A 17216-nucleotide genomic window follows, 5' to 3' on the forward strand; every position below is an offset into this window, starting at 1 on the left:
CAGGATTGGGTGGGGGGAAATTGCCCCTTGTGAAGGTAAAAAAAAAAAAAAATGCCCTCAGTGTAAATATCACAAATATGCAGATTTATATATGTCAAAGCTGGAATATTCTGAAAGGATAAATTTATATTTACACCAAAAAAAAATAAAAAATCCTCTTTTTTCCAGACAAGCAACTCAGACAAGTGAATGACCGATTTACAAGCACATGACAAGGCTTAATGTCGAGCCCTGTATGTAGTCTTAATGGGCCGCATTTCAGTCACCATTTAATATTGTTTGACAACAAAACAGAAAAATATATAGATGAAACAATTTTATTGGGAATTTGGCTGTATTAAAATACATTATGTGAGCACAAAGAGGTAGCAGCAGAGAAGCAAACAAATGTAAAGGGCTGACAATGCGAATGCAACTTAATGACATAATGAATATTCTAATTGCTGTATGACGTCATCTATTGACATTTAGCGACGTATATATGGCATTAAAAATGTTAAAAATTGGCATTAAAAAGGCATTAAAAAGCATTAAATTAGATTTGATGAAACCTGTAGAAACCCTGTACTACTAGATAGATTTATGGAGGTGAGATATAAAAACCACCCTGTACAGCTATGATCAGCTGTTCGGCTGAGCTTTCAATGTTTTGTTACGGAAAGGGCGAACCTGCGGTGCGCTTGCGGCATTCTGAAAAGTTGAGAATTTTTCATCTGGATGCACCCGGAAAACGCACCGCATGCGCATCGCAACCGCATTGCTTCCATTATGAGCTCGCCTGCCGCGTGCCTACATTTGAAATAACGAATTTGAGCACCCAAAAGACACGATATGTGAATGGCCCCTAATAGCGCCTCCTACTGTACAACAGTGAAAATGCAGAAAGCCAGAAAATTCCATCAATGGCGGGGAAAGAGTTAAAAAAATATAAAGAGTTTGGTTCCAAAACGCGATAAACGCCATTTTAAAAAATAAAAAAAAAATGTAGTTTCCGCCAAAATCAGTATTGTATCTGGTTGGTATTGAAAAGTCAGTTATTAATTTTGCACAAAATGTGATTTCCGTCGTGTTATTCTGTCATGTTTTCTCCCCTTCTTTCCAAAACGCGACAAACGCCAGTCTCTCTTCTCTGCAGAATGCGATATATCCACTCAACCAATCACAGCGCACCATTCCACGCACTGTAAACAGTAATGGCGGCGCTCTGAATACACCCGGCATCCTAGTTTTCCTTATCTGCTTTGTACTTTGTGATCAACAAAAACAAAAAATGAATAATTTTGACGGCATTGATGAACCTGTGGTGGTTTCTGCGGTGGGGAAGAAATGTAAGTCATCGAAATGTAATCATTTACGTGAGGAGATTAAGAAGATGAGGCACTCGAGTCGGGAGGAGGAAAAATGCCGGCTGTTGCTTGTTCCACAACAGCATCAAACTTCTGTCACGGTCCCCAAAACTGAATCATGAACAGTTTTTAAAAGCCGTTTTTTAATACTAATGTACTCGGCAAATGTGTTTATTTTAACCGTGCGGTGGCGCCAGATACTCTTTAATCGGTAATGACAAACGGAGACATAATTCATTTATAACATTAACAAGATGACTCGTTGAATTCATTTTGGGAGCGACGACTGAATGTAATTTTAGTCAAATTCCTGTATATAAGATTAGTATTGACAAAGTTCAGAGGCTGTCATATGTGTGAATCAGCTTACTTTGTTGTGTATTTTCAATATGAAAAATAACTTTTATATTGATAGATTAATTGCATTTTGAAAAAAACATGTCATGGATTTATTGCATTTTGGGGAAAAAATAATCTGTTTTTATAATAAACCTTTGAAAATCAAAATCTGGATTTGAATGTTTAATGTTTTTATAACTAAAAGATGCTATGTGAAAGTTTGAAACAGAAAATAGTGGTTTTCATCTTGCCACTTTCTTGGTAAAGAAAACACATTTTTACTCAAATTAATCAAAATGGATTTATAGCATTTTGGAACCAAACTCTTCATATGTATACCGATTTGAACTGTACTGCTGAAAGAGTGGTATCAATATATCATTTATAAAATGTTTGTATTGACTTGGTACCAGTTTAAGTACTGTTAGGCTACTTTTGATTTACTATAGTGGTGCCAATTTAAAGAGGCAATGGTCTCTTGCTACACATTCTCACTGAAGGCTAAGTCCCCCTGAGGATAAAATCCTAGAACCACCCCTGGTGACAACCCCAATCTGCAGCTACTTCTATCACATTAGATCCCTGAAAAGGGGCAAAATCCAACAGCAGAAGTGAATCACAAGACTACCTCCTCCTCTCTCCCTCTGTTCCTGGAAATAATCTCAGTGGTTTATAGCACACACAGACACACAAAAGACTCTGACTGAATTTATGATTCCACATGTAGGAGAGCTCACCAGCTCGACTCATCTCAGAGACTTTATGAGTGTGTGATACTAAATAATTAGGACATCCTGTCATTCAGTGCTGTGTCCTAGATGTGTGAATGCCAAACATGGCATTACACATTTCAACATGCATATTTAAACATACGGAGCATAAATCTCTCACCTCAAACACAAACCATATTCTGTATGTGAAGGCTCATGTTTTGAGAATCTCAACTTTTTATTTTTCAGTATAGATGACCTGTCAGTTCAGAACACCTTGAAGAGAAATTAAGTCAGAAAAATTCAGCTCATCATATATTCATGGGCTGCACATTTTCATTGACCTGGCAGAAGAATTTTTCTGATTTCTTCAGTTGTGTTTGCTCTGTTTTTTATTGTCAATATCTGAAAGCCATTTCTTTCCATTTGATGGAGAAATATTTCATGGAGGAAATGGAAATGTGTTTGAATCACAGATGTTTATGGAGATTGCTTGCTTTTATAATATTCCCACTGCATCCCTGTTATTATTTTTAAAGTTACCATGAGACTTTCACACTCTCATACAGCTCCACTTTATAGTGTTTTGGAGCCAACATTAAAACCAACATTGTATTTCAAGCCGTCTATATATTTCTATAGCCGTCTATTGCTCCATTATGCTTACATTTTATGCAGTGTGTAATGCAAAAGGTCTGCAAAGTTTTAAAGATCAGTGTATGACAAATAAAGTTATTGTCTCCTAAAAGAAAGAATCGATTCTGAACTGCTGAAACGAGTCATCAGCAATTTCAGTCTCACTTCCTGTGACAAACCTATGTAACAAATTTGCATAATGCCAGCCTACGGTCTTAATTGGCTGCCCGCGAACAGCGTCTACTTTAAACAACCCTCAAACACTGTAGTTGTAGCTGAGACTGGAAGAGTTCAGTTTGTCTTGTCGTTGTGTCGAGAAGGCGCTGTGAATTCACTTTGCATGCACTTCCAAAACATGTTATTGTTTTCGTTGCTTTTGATACATATAACCTTAATAAATAAGGTTATGACACCAAAAGCTACTAGATTAACTTACAGAAATTGTAAGAGAGTTTGCTCTGCGTCATCCATTAAAATGATTGACAAGTTCGCTTCATGAGCATGTTGTGGCTTGTTTAGTACCTACTGACACACGCAAACATGATATCTTATGATATCTTTTGGTTCGTTGGTCCGTTGGGTCAGATTTCTTTCACACCACAAGCGAACCGCCCCAGAGTTCGTTTGCAATTGGGCCAAGACCACCTCGTTTAGGCGATCTTGGAGCGATTGTTTTGGTGCGGGTCCAAGCGCGATTGCCGTGTTCACATATGCCTAAACGAAATGAGCCAAGGGAGAAAATGCACCAGGTTCCGAAACAAACGCTCAGGTGTGAAAACACCCTAAAATGTAAGTCACTTAATATAAACTGCTTGTTTATTAAACTGTACGTTGTATAAAATCAATATATCATTTGTAATCATGCTAATATTTAGAGAAAAATGGCGCTCGTCATGTAATATTGGTTAACTATATAAATATAAAAGACATTTTGAATTCTGGAGGCATTCTAAATGCATTTTGATAGACTAAGGGGCCAATTAACACGACACCGTTTTCACCTAAAAACATAAAACTTTTAATGCGTTTTGGGGCTATCATTTACAAGACAACGGCGTTTTAGATGCCTGAAAACGCAAACTTTTGAAAAAGGGTTACAAAATGCAAGTTTTTAAAAAATGGCCTCCGTGTAAACAACAAAAACATGAATCTGTGGAAACGATGACGTCATGCACATGCATATTACATGCTCAGTCTATAGTGTTTCATCGCCATCTAATGGCCTGGCAGCAGATTACAGCGTTTTTAGTCATTTTCGCGGATCCGTGTGAATGGGGATCGCTTTGACAATGGTGTTGTATGTACGCAGAAAACTCAAAGGAAAAACTTCTCTGTTTTAAGCATATCGTTGTTGTGTAAACATACCCTAAGGCCCCGTTTACACTAGTGCGTTTTTGTTTTAAAACAGCTTTTTTAAATGAAGACGATCCTCATCTACACTGGCGTTTCCACAGCGTTTCAGAAATGATCTCTGAAAACGCATGTCACATGACTGTTCATGCACAAGTGTAAACAGTTGCCTCTTGCGCATGTAGGCAGCTGCAGTATTAAAAAATGCAAGAGTTTAACTGCACAGTGGCTGCTAAAAATGACAACAAAGCCAGCAAAGATTGCAGTTCAGTCTCCATGTTATTATTTACACGGTCATCAAGGATACGCAGAGTGAACGTGGGTAGCCATGTCATCGTTTTCAAAAGTCTCAGTTTATGCTGAAATGCAGCCCCAGTGTTTTCAAACTAAAATGGGGTCAGCAGCATTTTCGAAAGTCTCCGTTTTTGAGGTTCGAAAACACCGGCATAGTGTTATGTCGTTTACAGGCATAACCCTAGCAAAACTTATGCATTTTAAAACGAAAACTCACTAGTGTAAACGGGGCTTAAAAACGGGGTCTGCAGCGTTTTCAAAAACGCTAGGGTAGTGTAAACGACAGGTGTAACCATAGCAAACTTAAGCGTTTTAAAACAAAATGGGGTCTGTAAATGGGGCCTAAATCACACAGTAAAAGCGTACACTCTAAATATGCACACGCACTAGTCTTACCTACTAGGCTATGTCACGTAGAGTATGTGTGCACTCAATTGGTGTGTTTTTGTTTGTTTATTGTAAAGTGAGGGACATACTTGATAATGTCAGATCGTTAAATCAACAATTACAATATCATAGATGATATATAACACACACCCTACAGCACTGGTCCGATCGGGCAAGTGACAGTTCTGTGTACTGTCCCAAGCGTTGTTCACACTGGCCCCGGGCGGCCTGGCCATTGGGCAGTCCTTATTGTTGAGCCCTGTGTGGTAAAGGTGTTTCATTTCCGACATGCCATAAGGTAGACCAATCACAACTAGGTCATCTGACCAATCAGAGCAGAGTAGGCTCGTCGAACAAACTGTTTTCAAATGAGGTGTTGTGCAAGTTAATGTTTTTTGACCTTGGATGCATGCAAACCTATTGTAGGAGACCTCCAAAACAAAATTATGACCCTTTAAAATACCATAATAGGTGCACTTTAAATGGTGTTGAAATGTACAATCATGATTTTATGTTCAACTGTTTAAAGGAAAACGGATCTATATAAAGCGACTATTTACTCTGGAGCTGCTGAGGGATCACATACCTGTTAGCACGTGCTGGTAGATGCAACAACTACCAACACAAGCTTATGGCAACTCATAACTATTTTATGTTTTGGCGAATTGGTGGCTAATTTGTATGAGTTTGATATTATTTGTACGTTTTCACACGATCTACCCCAGTGACAGCTATGTTTAGGGGTGGGGTTAGCGGTGGACAAGTTTTGTTTTGTTGTTGTTGTTTTCTAAAAATCATACGTTTTCATACGATTCACATTGTACGAATTCATACAAAATTCCCAACTTGTAAAATAGTTACATTTCCCTGTGAGATCAGGTTGTAACTAGATCATCTCATGTTTTCTATTGACAGACATTAAAAATTAGCCATGCATACTGATCCTATGCCATCTGAGGAACTGCCATTGGGATAATTAGAAATGCTAATGGATAGATCCTGTTTTCCATGTCCACTTAAAGCATTAAAATGTCGAAATATTTTAAATTCACTTTTCAAAACAAATATACAGTACAAAACAAAATTCTTGAATGCCTTGATGCTTCTGTTTGAAGTGGCTGTTATCAAATGTCACTGTTACGCTTACTACTTAACAGTTTTAAACTGAGTACTTCTTAAGGAAATAATATACTGTAAAGAATATACTTAAGCACAAATTAAATGTAATGTTTAACACTTGATTGCATTTAAATGAAAGTGTATTATAGTTTAAATTGATCTTAAATGCAATTAGCTGATGTTTAGAGTACTTTTTGACCCACTTAAGTAGGACTTAAGTACATCTTTATATGTCATTTCATAATTACTTCTACTATATTGTCTTTTAACAATGGTTTAAGTGAACTTCTGAATGTACGGACAAGCACATGGTAAACTAAAATACTTTAAAGGATCAGTCCACTTTCAAATAAAAATTTCCTGATAATTTACTCACCCCCATGTCATCCAAGATGTCCATGCCCTTCTTTCTTCAGTCCAAAAGAAATTAAGGTTTTTGATGAAAACGTTCCAGGATTATTCTCCTTATAGTGGACTTCAATTGGCCCCAAACGGCTGAGGGTCAAAATTACAGTTTCAGTGCAGCTTCAAAGGGCTTTAAACAATACCAGACGAGGAATAAGGGTCTTATCTAGCGAAACGATCGGCCATTTTCTAAAAAAAAAAAAAAAATTATATACGTTTTAACCATAGACACTCATCTTGAACTAGCTCTCTTCTTCTTCTCCTCTATTAGAATTCCGGCAGTGTAGACGCTGCTAAATGTATTTCTGCCCTCCACAGGTCAAAGTTTGAACTAAATTGTCATATACAATATGCTAGTGCAAGTATATAACAATTAGTTCAAACTTTGACCTAAATGATTTCATCAAAAACCTTAATTTCTTTTCGACTGAAGAAAGAAGGACATGGACAAATTGGATGGCATGGGGGTGAGTAAATTATTTGGAATTTTTTTATTTGAAAGTGGACTAATCCTTTAATTTCTATTGAATCTTTTATGTCATGTATTTAAATATATTCGTAATTACACATCTGTAATGATGAAGTTGCAGTTTAGTACACACACACACTTAAGATTTGAAATACATTACAAGCACACATTCAATACAATTAAGCATGCATGAAACTCAGAAATCCCCTTTTGACACATATTTGGTTTTAAATTGTTTAAATTTGCATTGAAAAGTCTTAAATTTCATTCCTGTATGCAGATACTCTGATTTTTCTTTGTTTACTGTTCCTCAAACTTGCCTGAATAAATCATTATATGTCATCCAGTGCTGTCTGAAGTGGCTGTGATGTGTTTAAGAGAGATTACAAATCAATGCTTCTCCTGAGCTAGTCCACTGTCAGTAGTCTTTCTGATATGTTATCAACACCCCTCACATTCAGTGCAGTACACGAACTCCCAGTAAAAAATCACATAAAAACAGCATCAAGATGTGCATGATGAAATTGGACCACAAGGACTCTGTTTCCATTGATTTAAGTTGGGTCAGCTTGCAACAGTATGTATTTTTGCAAACATGATAGAAAAAAAATGAATTCATAACACGTAAAAATTTTATAGGACATAGACCCCTTTCTACAGCCAACAGTGGGTTTACAAGCACCCACACATACCGATGGCAATGTAATAAATTCAAGAGTATTGACCTGGTCCAGGTGCCAGATTTTCCTAGCCACTCTAGCAATTTTCTCTTCTTAAAATAAATTTAATAAGGTATAAAGCATTGCTAGAAGGCATTAAATGTCTATGGTTATTGTTAATTGGCATTAGAGGTCAGATAACATTAACCCTAAATAAATGTCTTTAATTAGGGTTTTGAGTGTTGTGGAACAGCTTCTCAAATCTTTCTTTGTAGTGTATTTGTAGTTGCAGTCCCAAAATACCACATGTGATTGATGCAAAATGAAACCCACTGAAATAAACTAAACTTAATATATGATATATATTTGTATCATTAAGGGGATAAATGAATGAATTGACTGCAGTACTGGAACCACTAACTGATATTTTGGCCATAACATTAGCGAAAAGATCTAAATTCTTAATGAAGTTTCACCTGGAAGCACAACAAGAAAATTAGCTTTAATTACAGTATGCGATGAAGGTCAAAGTAAATGAGAAGCACTAGGGGAAAAAATACAATACTGCAATCACAGTCATTCCTATCTGGGAATATAGATTTCTCATAGGACTGTTGGGTTAGATGAAAAACACTGGGCAATTTGCTCTTTAATTTTTACAGAGGTTGTGCAAGCTAAACACTGACATGTTCGATTCAGGCAACACTGAAAAAGTATGTCTGAAACACAAATTTACCTGACCTTTTCGGGGGAAAACTATTCCTGTTTGAATAATTTAGTGTGAAGAGAATAAATAAATAAATAATAGTAAATAAATTAAATTATTGCTATAAGTCCAAGTAAAATGAGCTTTCATTCAGATCATTATTAATTTATTTAGATTTTCCATCAATTTTAATTTGGTTAAAATACATTGAATCATTTTTAAATGTTGTCAACGTTTAAAAACTCTACATTCATTAAAATCATTCTAGCTGCTGGTCCAAAATTTTAAACATGTTTGAATGCTCTTCGTTTTGGTCTGCTCAAGGAGTGTTCTCTTCTGGAAGGTTTTCCTTTTAAAATGTCAAAATGTCCTGTTATCTTCCCTCAGGACCTTTTTCTGTGATCTTAAGCATGGAGTGTGTTTCTTTTCATTTCTGAGTGCAGAGGTTATTTTAAAGATGGTGCTTTGGAGGTCGTTTCATAAATTGAGCCACTAGGTGATTCTTCTGAATGCTCTAGGGATGATCTTAGCTTGGATACTGACACTTCAAAAAAAAAAAGAAAAAAAAAAAAGAAGCATTTTGTGTAAAGGCCTGCGAGTTACATGAAAAGACACAATTGAATCTGCATGAGCTCTCTGTCAAACTGTAGTATGAATGCATACAGTAATTTCCAGAAATAAAAACCTCCCCTGTCCAAAAAATACCATTTATTGAGATTAAAATGCAAAAACGACTCAAAAACTTTGTGAAAATGCCTGTTGGGTTATCAAAAACTTGGCCTGCCAACTTGAAAGCAAGATTAAATACGATTAGTCACAAAAAGCAGGAGTACTCACATTTAAAGTGCCCCTATTATGGATTTTTGAAAATTACCTTTCACATAGCTCTAAGTGAATGAAAACATCCTGCAAAGTTTTAAATCTGAAAGTGCACCTTATATTAAGTTATTGTCTCTCAAAAGTAAGAGTCGACTCTGAATCAATTAAACGAGTCGTTTGTAAAACGAATCTTAAGCCGTTTTGTTGTGACGTCACAACAAAACATTAGCATATTGCCCGCCCACTTATTGCGTGCAGACGGCAAGGAAAACTTGAAACCCGAACCTTGTGCTGTGTGTTCCCGTCATTTTACTGATGACTGCTTCTTCAACCTAAATGCGTTCAACGAGGGATTCGCAGGCCGGTTGTTATTGAAGGATGGGTCAGTACCCAGTTTATTTGGACCATCTTCTTCCTCCTCCGAATCACAACCTGTAAGTATGATTAATAATTGTTGCCACGTTTGACAGACTGACTGTTTTGTAGGAAGGAATGTAATTATAATTCTCACAGAGAAAATAATTTAAATTACTTAAGTTTTTAAGTAAACAAAGATATAAAACTGCCCCCAAACAAAAAGACTCACCTGTTCTGATGTGCAATCCAACTGAAACAGCACAAGTCTATGGCTGTTTCTTAGTCTATGGCATTTCTGTCCCAAATGGCACACTTCATGTGCACTTTCGGTCTTGTGGACTTGCAATGTCCCCTGCGTGCGCGTGTCCGTTAAGTCCACAAGACCGTAGGGTGTCCCATTCATCATTTAAGCTTAAAGAAGGGTGCTCGTGAGCGCCCCCGTTGCGGCTGCTATGCGCCCTCGATGCGCACTTCTGCTGAGACCGCAAGACTGTGAGCTACGCAGAGGACTTTACCCGGCAGTCAAAGCGGCATTACGTCGTGAAAGTGCGGACTCAGAGGAAGACCGTGAGGATTTAGGGTGCCATTTGGGACAGGGCCAATATGCGTTCTTCAGCGATCTTGCGTCCTTGTGTCCTCGCTCTATGTCATCATCAACCGTCGAAGTTCAATTCCAATACTCAAGAATGCAAGAACAGAGGACACATGAAAGTACCCGGATGTGTTCTTGATATCGAGGATGCATCGAATGCAGACTTAAGAGAATCTAACCATTAAAAGTCCCAGAAGACGCTGCGGGCGGTCGACGAACGGAAGCCTGCGAGCTTTAAAGTTCTCGTTCTCACTTATGAGATTCCCGCTACAAGCTCGCAAATACGTGACGGCTCGTCAAGGTAAACATTTGTCCGTTTGTTTTGCTTAATTTTAATAAAGTGATAACCTGAAGAAAGCCTGCAGTATTTTTATTGACATATAAAAAAATAATCTTAACATTGACAAAGCATAGGTAACACAGGCTACTCATTTCCATAAATACACGCGGTAAAATAAACAGATTAAATTATATGAAAACAATGTCTATAGTAATATGATAGAAGTCTTTTAATAGGTTATGACATTTGTTTGTGATGTTATGTTGCATTTATTGTGCATTAGCCGCTACTTATTATATGCTGGAACTGTCAGTTGAGCAACAAGATCACAGCACAGATCCGAGTTCGTTCTTTCAAGGTCGCCTGGCAAGACCGGACACCACGAGAACGCAAGTCCATTCTCTGCATTCTAGGAACTGAGAAACAGCCTATATGTCCTCTAAGTAAAAAAAAACAAAAACTTCTAGACAAATATGTAATTAGCAAGGACTAAAATCCAGTGTCTAACATCCACACGGTTCTGAGTTTCAGTTCAATGGCCTGAGTAGAGTAACGTTACTGGACTGAAACCCTTATACGGTTCAGTCCAAACATGTCAGTGACGTCTCCGCGTCCAAATTCTGAGCCAGAATCACCACATTCTCTGTAGCATGCACAATACATATTTAGTTGTGTGTGTTTTGTACGTTCCGCGCAGCTTGTAGATCTCCGGCTAACCAGCTAACAGCAATATGTGTTCGCTCGCAATTGTCTAGAAATGTGTCAAATGTTTTTCGTTGTTATTACTTGGGAGTTATGTGCGTTGGTGTACAACTGCAGTGCTTTATCAATACGTTTCTGCATTGGGCTAACGCATATACCATGACTGTTTGTGTGTTTACCACCGAGCTGTGGGCTAGGTTCGCTAACATAAACACAAAACAACTTATTTCCTCTCTGAGTCTTTATTTTTAGAACAGAGCGAAGCACCATCATTATTATAATAGTCGTTGAGCAAATAAGGTAAAAATAAATGCATATTATAAGACAATTAAAGTGTTTTTTTGACCTTGAATGCTTTTAAACCTGTTGTTGGGGACTTCCAAAACAAAAATAGGAACCTTTCAAATGCCATAATAGGGACACTTTAAATATACAAAGGTTCACCAAACCTGTCGCCCTGTGGGTCCTTGCAAAGAATCCTGATGTCAGAACAACATTTTGAACAGGATACATGATTATTTCAGTCTGGTCTCAACAGATTGAATGACACACTTAATAATAATAATAATAATAATAATAATAATAATAAAGACACTGAATTTGCAGTTAACAACTATATTTGACACAACAGCAAACCTGCAGCCTGTGTGTGAGCAAAAAAAAGAACTGTTAAATTTCTTAAAGGCACATCAACAACAACAGCAAAAGAAAAAGAAAAAAAAAAACCCTTAGATTGTTTCTAAGGGTCAGAGAGAGGGTAAACTTACCAACATTATAAATGGACCTCAGGGGGAAAAATGTGATAATAAAAACTGTAACCCCTTTAAAGTTCTCCATGCACACTGTAAATGTCATCACCAGTAAAACCCTCTTGGCTTATCCATCAAATTTTAATTGCAGTGTGTTTGTGTTTCTGTCCATTTCTCTAGATTTTTATATTTGAGAATAACATCTACTACCGGGCCACTGTGGAGAACAGATCCATCCGTCTTGTTTCTACTGGGAAAGAGGGTGTGATTTTCAACGGCCTAAGCGACTGGCTCTATGAAGGTATGAAAGATTTGTATAAAACATGTACATATGTTTTTATGCCTTGCAAAACTAAAAGTGATTCTCTAGATGAGGTTTTGTCAGGACAAGTACTGGTCTGACCAAACCATCAGAAAAATCCTTATTATTGAGCCTTGACAACTAAGGTGAATTTAGCCTCTTTGGTGGTTACAACTACAAAGCCCAACCTAAGATTGGTTTGGTTTTGATATTGGGAGACAGGCTATTGTATGTAGCCTAATTTGCGTACATCAGGGAGCTTGCGTTTTCGAATTCGCAATAGCACATACTTTGTGTATAGGGAGTAGTGGTGCTGAGTGTGCATTCTACAAGATAAGACATTTAGCAGATGCTTTTAGGCTCTGTTGTGCAACGAATCCCCTGCCATGGTCTTGTCAGTCATCTCGCTTTACTCTCGTCACATGATCAGTGAACTGTGATTCCTGCTGCACTTTGTGAGACTCGTGCTGGATGAGCAGAGCAGACATTTACAATAGTTTACAATTGAAGCGACCATTATCCAACTGAATTAAATAGTTTTTATTTCTATAAAAAAAGGCGAAATGACAATGTAAATGTAATGTGGAGGCAATGTAATGTAAATGTAGTGGTGGCATATTCTATGCTAATTTCACCCTCACGCTCCATCAAGGCAATATAGCGAGACAGCTTTTCACTCGACGAGATATCTCGTCACATTTTAATATCCACTAAAACACCCCTCCATCATGGAGGGTGGCAGCAGGCCCTGGCCTCCGGTGAACAGTGGTGACTCCTCTGTCCCCTCATGGATGTCAGCGAGCTTCTCCGCCCCCTGATCCATTGCTCTAACACCAATGCTTTGAGCAGACATTGTCAGTCACCAGTCCCCCGTGCTGCCCAACCTCTTCGTCACTGCTATTCTTTTCAGCAGTGAGGGCTCTTGACAGTGTGTTCCTCCCAGGTTTCGGCACCAATGTCGCAAAGTTCAAGTTCAGGGAAGAAGGAAGCGGTAACCGCCAAACTGTCGACGTAAAGCATAATCACCAAATAAACAGAAACAACAAAAGCTGCAGTGGTCTTTCCCAGGCCTGGTCCTCTCTCGCCCTTCAGTTTTCTGTGCATTGTCAAATAATCAAAGAAAGAACAATCAATAGCCCAGAATCTCCCAGAATGCACCACCACCTTTGACAGGACTCTGTGGTTGTGGATTTTCTCCACGTGTGATGTGAGTCTCCCATTTAAACTTTAATCTGAGCTCATATTGCAGTGACTGGCCCTTGCCATGAGCTTATGAGGCGTGGAAGATCACAAAATTGACACTTATTATTTATTGAAAGGGTTGAATGTATTAAAGAGAGCAAAGACTCATCCCAGCCTATTTCTGATGCTCCTAGACTCAATCTCTCTGCTTCGGTTTACAGTATGTATGCTTTATCTCTCTATTATTTATCTAACATATTTGTATTCTTTATTTTTTACATATTAATTTTGCAGGACATGCATTCATTAAAACATATAGTTTTAACTTATTCTGATTGGATGTGACGTCATTTGAATTCTACATTAATGTAGTTAAAGTTGCTTGGCAACAGCCTACAGGTACCCCTTTTCCACCGACACAGTTCCAGTGCCAGTTCTTGGCCTGTGTCTGTTCTTGAACCATTCCATGCATTACCACTCCAGAAAAGAGGGTTCTGGGCCAGAAAGACTGGTTCAACCCTAAAAACTTGCTGGTCTCGAATGGATCCAGGGAGCCGGGGGAGGAGAAAAGCTGTCACTGTCTGTGGCAGTCTCTTTGAGCAGTGTAATAATGTTGCACTACACTGCTCTTTAGATCTATATCCACTATATTGCCAAAAGTTTTGGGACATCTGCCTTTACAACTTTAATGATATCCCATTCTTAATTTGTAGGGTTTAATATGGAGTTGGCCCACCCTTTGCAGCTATTACAGCTTCAACTCTAGGAATTTTTGACCATTCTTCTAGAAACGCATTTGTGAGGTCAGGCAATGATGTTGGACAAGAAGGCCTGGCTGTCAGTCTCCGCTCTAATTCATCCCAAAGGTGTTCTATCAGGTTGAGGTCAGGACTCTGTGCAGGCCAGTCAAGTTCCTCCACACCAGACTCACTCATCCATGTCTTTATGGACCTTGCTTTGTGCACTGGTGCGCAGTCATGTTGGAACAGGAAGGGGCCATCCCCAAACTGTTCCCACAAAGTTGGGAGCATGAAATTGTCCAAAATGTCTTGGTATGCTGAAGCATTAAGAGTTCCTTTCACTGGAACTAAGGAGCCAAGCCCAACCCCTGAAAAACAACCCCACACCATAATCCCTCCTCCACCAAACTTTACACTTGGCACAATGCAGTCAGGCAAGTACCGTTCTCCTGGCAAACGCCAAACCCAGACTAGTCCATCGGATTGCCGGACAGAGAAGGATGATTTGTCACTCCAGAGAACACGTCTCCACTGCTCTAGAGTCCAGTGGTGGCGTGCTTTACACCACTGCATCAGACGCTTTGCACTGCACTTGGTGATGTAAGGCTTGGATGCAGCTGCTTGGCCATGGAAACCCATTCCATGAAGCTCTCTACGCACTGTTCTTGAGCTAATCTGAAGGCCACACGAAGTTTGGAGGTCTGTAGCTATTGACTCTGCAGAAAGTTGGTGACTTCTGCGCACATACGCTGACCCTGCTCTGTGTTTTTACATGGCCTACCACTTCATGGCTGAGTTGCTGTTCTTCCCAATTGCTTCCACTTTGTTATAATACCACTAACAGTTGACCGTGGAATATTTAGTAGTGAGGAAATTTCACGAATGGACTTATTGCACAGGTGGCAACCCAAAACGTACCACGCTTGAATTCACTGAGCTCCTGAGAGTGACCCATTCTTTCACAAATGTTTGTAGAAGCAGTCTGCATGTCTGTTGGTTGAAGTTTACATTTGCCCCATGGATGCCTCTCTGTCCTTAACTTCCTGTCCATGGGTTTATGGTCAGTCATTGTTTATGTGAATGGTTTACAGCAATTGAGTTCATCCGCAGATCGTCTGAATGATTAATGAATCCTCAACCTTTGGTGCAGTCTGAGGCTGTTCAATATAAATTTGGAGTCTGTTCTGAGTGTTGAGGAGAACAGGTGGCTGCGCATTCATTAGAGATGAAGTTTATGCCTGCTGGACCCTTCTACATATGGAGTTCTCTGATGTGCTTAGGAAAAGGTTAATGTATGTTAATTCAGATTACCCATGCCAACCCAAAAAAGCTAAAACAACCAATATCCATCATTACAAGAGCAGTTTAATTCCTCCAGCTGTATGGAGTTGCATTAAAGTTGAACGATCCACAGTGTTCATTTACTTAATGTGATTTGAAAGTGGCTGAAAGTTATTATGAGGAAAGTGTTCTAATCAACCTCACCCCTACACAATCTCCTCTCTGTAATTTGGAGATCAAGAATGTAGATTGTTGCATTGTTGTGAGTAAGTATGCTTTCTTAGAGTAGTTCATCACTTTGCCGAGAGGATATTAATTACCTCAATCAGTCTGCATAATCAATGCTGAGTTTTAATTACCCCTGGATAATCAGTGAACCGCATGTAGTTCTTGCCGTGGCAGACCACGTCTGCTCTAATGAAGATCATGAAATGAACCCTGCAAGAAACTCACAGTAAGGCAAACTTCATGCAGTCTTGCGATATTCCTTTCTGCATGTTTGCAAGATCATAGGATGTCCAATTTGCCATTTTATGATTCAGAAGGGTGCCCAGAATGATTCAGAAGGGTCCACTTTGTAACTGCTATCCTTTTTGCAGACTTCATTAATGAAAGTGTAAATAAGCCTGCTTCTTATTTTATAGAGAAATATAAAAATGGCAGAAAACATTAGGGGTCTATTCAAATGTTTAGTTCTTGACTTACTTGGGATCATAAATTTGTGGTCCCACTTTATATCAAGTGTCTATGTACCAACATTTAAATTAATCATTTGGTACAATTCACTTATTTTGTACATACATGTTTACAAAAAAATGTTTAAGTACATTGTACATATACATTTTTTATCACACCTAATATAAAGTGTGACCCAAATCCCTTGATCCGTTTTAGTTTTGATATTGTTAGCAATATCACATTATAAAAGTATTAGTACAATAGGAAATAAACAAGCAAACAGTTCAGTCAAAAGTACAAAAGCAGTGCTAGTTATAGTATAGGATTTTAGTTAAATAAAAATATAAAGTTATGAAACTTAACTTTGCCCCTAACCAAATTGATTTGCTCTGGAACAAGTAATAGATTAATAAGACCAAAGAATGCCCGTTCAATATACCCAAAATTAATTATACCTCATGTTTAAACACTATCTACATAAGAGCCAGTGGCAAATTCCCAAAGTACTGGCCAAAGTGAAGCTGTTCTCGGTGGGTACATGAGCGCTGAACGGCCGCTTGACGGCCTGGAGCTCACATCTCTGAAAACATCTAAACAAATTGTCAAATAGGCGCTATGTTTATGTATAAGTCACATATTTGAGGTCTAAATAACTACATTCCATGACACAACAACAGTAGAATTTGTAAAATGATGATGGGTTTGCTCATCTGCCATGACACTCTCTGTAATGCTGCAAGCAGAGTGATACAAACGGTAAAACGGTTCCCGTGGTGATACTGGCAAAATATTGCATGTCTGGAAAAGGCTCTTAGCCAATCAGAATCAAGAACCAGAATGAACTGTTATATAAATCAAACATGTGTCACAGGTGTGGCAGGTATGAGGAGAGGTGAGGATCTTTTAGCAGACAGTCTTTATTCCATGAACACACAAACACTAAGATAATTCAAACAAGGAGCCGATAGCAATTATCCAAACATGATGACATAGAGAAGACAGGAGACGCAACAGCTTTACACTGATGTGTAAAGACAGCAACCGACAAACTGAAACACAAGGGTATAAATGCACTTGGTAACAAGAGGCTAACAAGAAACGGGTAAAGGTGATTA

General features: G+C 38.4%; 1 protein-coding gene across 5 annotated transcripts in view; it reads left to right on the plus strand.

Annotated features, from left to right (window-relative positions):
- dpp6a (dipeptidyl-peptidase 6a) overlaps positions 1-17216 on the plus strand; it is a 435379-nt gene that overhangs the window by 369701 nt on the left and 48462 nt on the right. For all 5 annotated transcript variants that reach the window (XM_051882657.1, XM_051882659.1, XM_051882658.1 and 2 more), the window contains one exon: positions 12100-12220. In XM_051882657.1, coding sequence (XP_051738617.1) covers positions 12100-12220 — 121 coding nt within the window. The remainder of the gene's footprint in view (positions 1-12099; positions 12221-17216) is intronic.

Source organism: Ctenopharyngodon idella, chromosome 23 (genome assembly GCF_019924925.1).
Source record: "Ctenopharyngodon idella isolate HZGC_01 chromosome 23, HZGC01, whole genome shotgun sequence".
In the NCBI taxonomy this organism is placed as follows: Eukaryota; Metazoa; Chordata; class Actinopteri; order Cypriniformes; family Xenocyprididae; genus Ctenopharyngodon; species Ctenopharyngodon idella.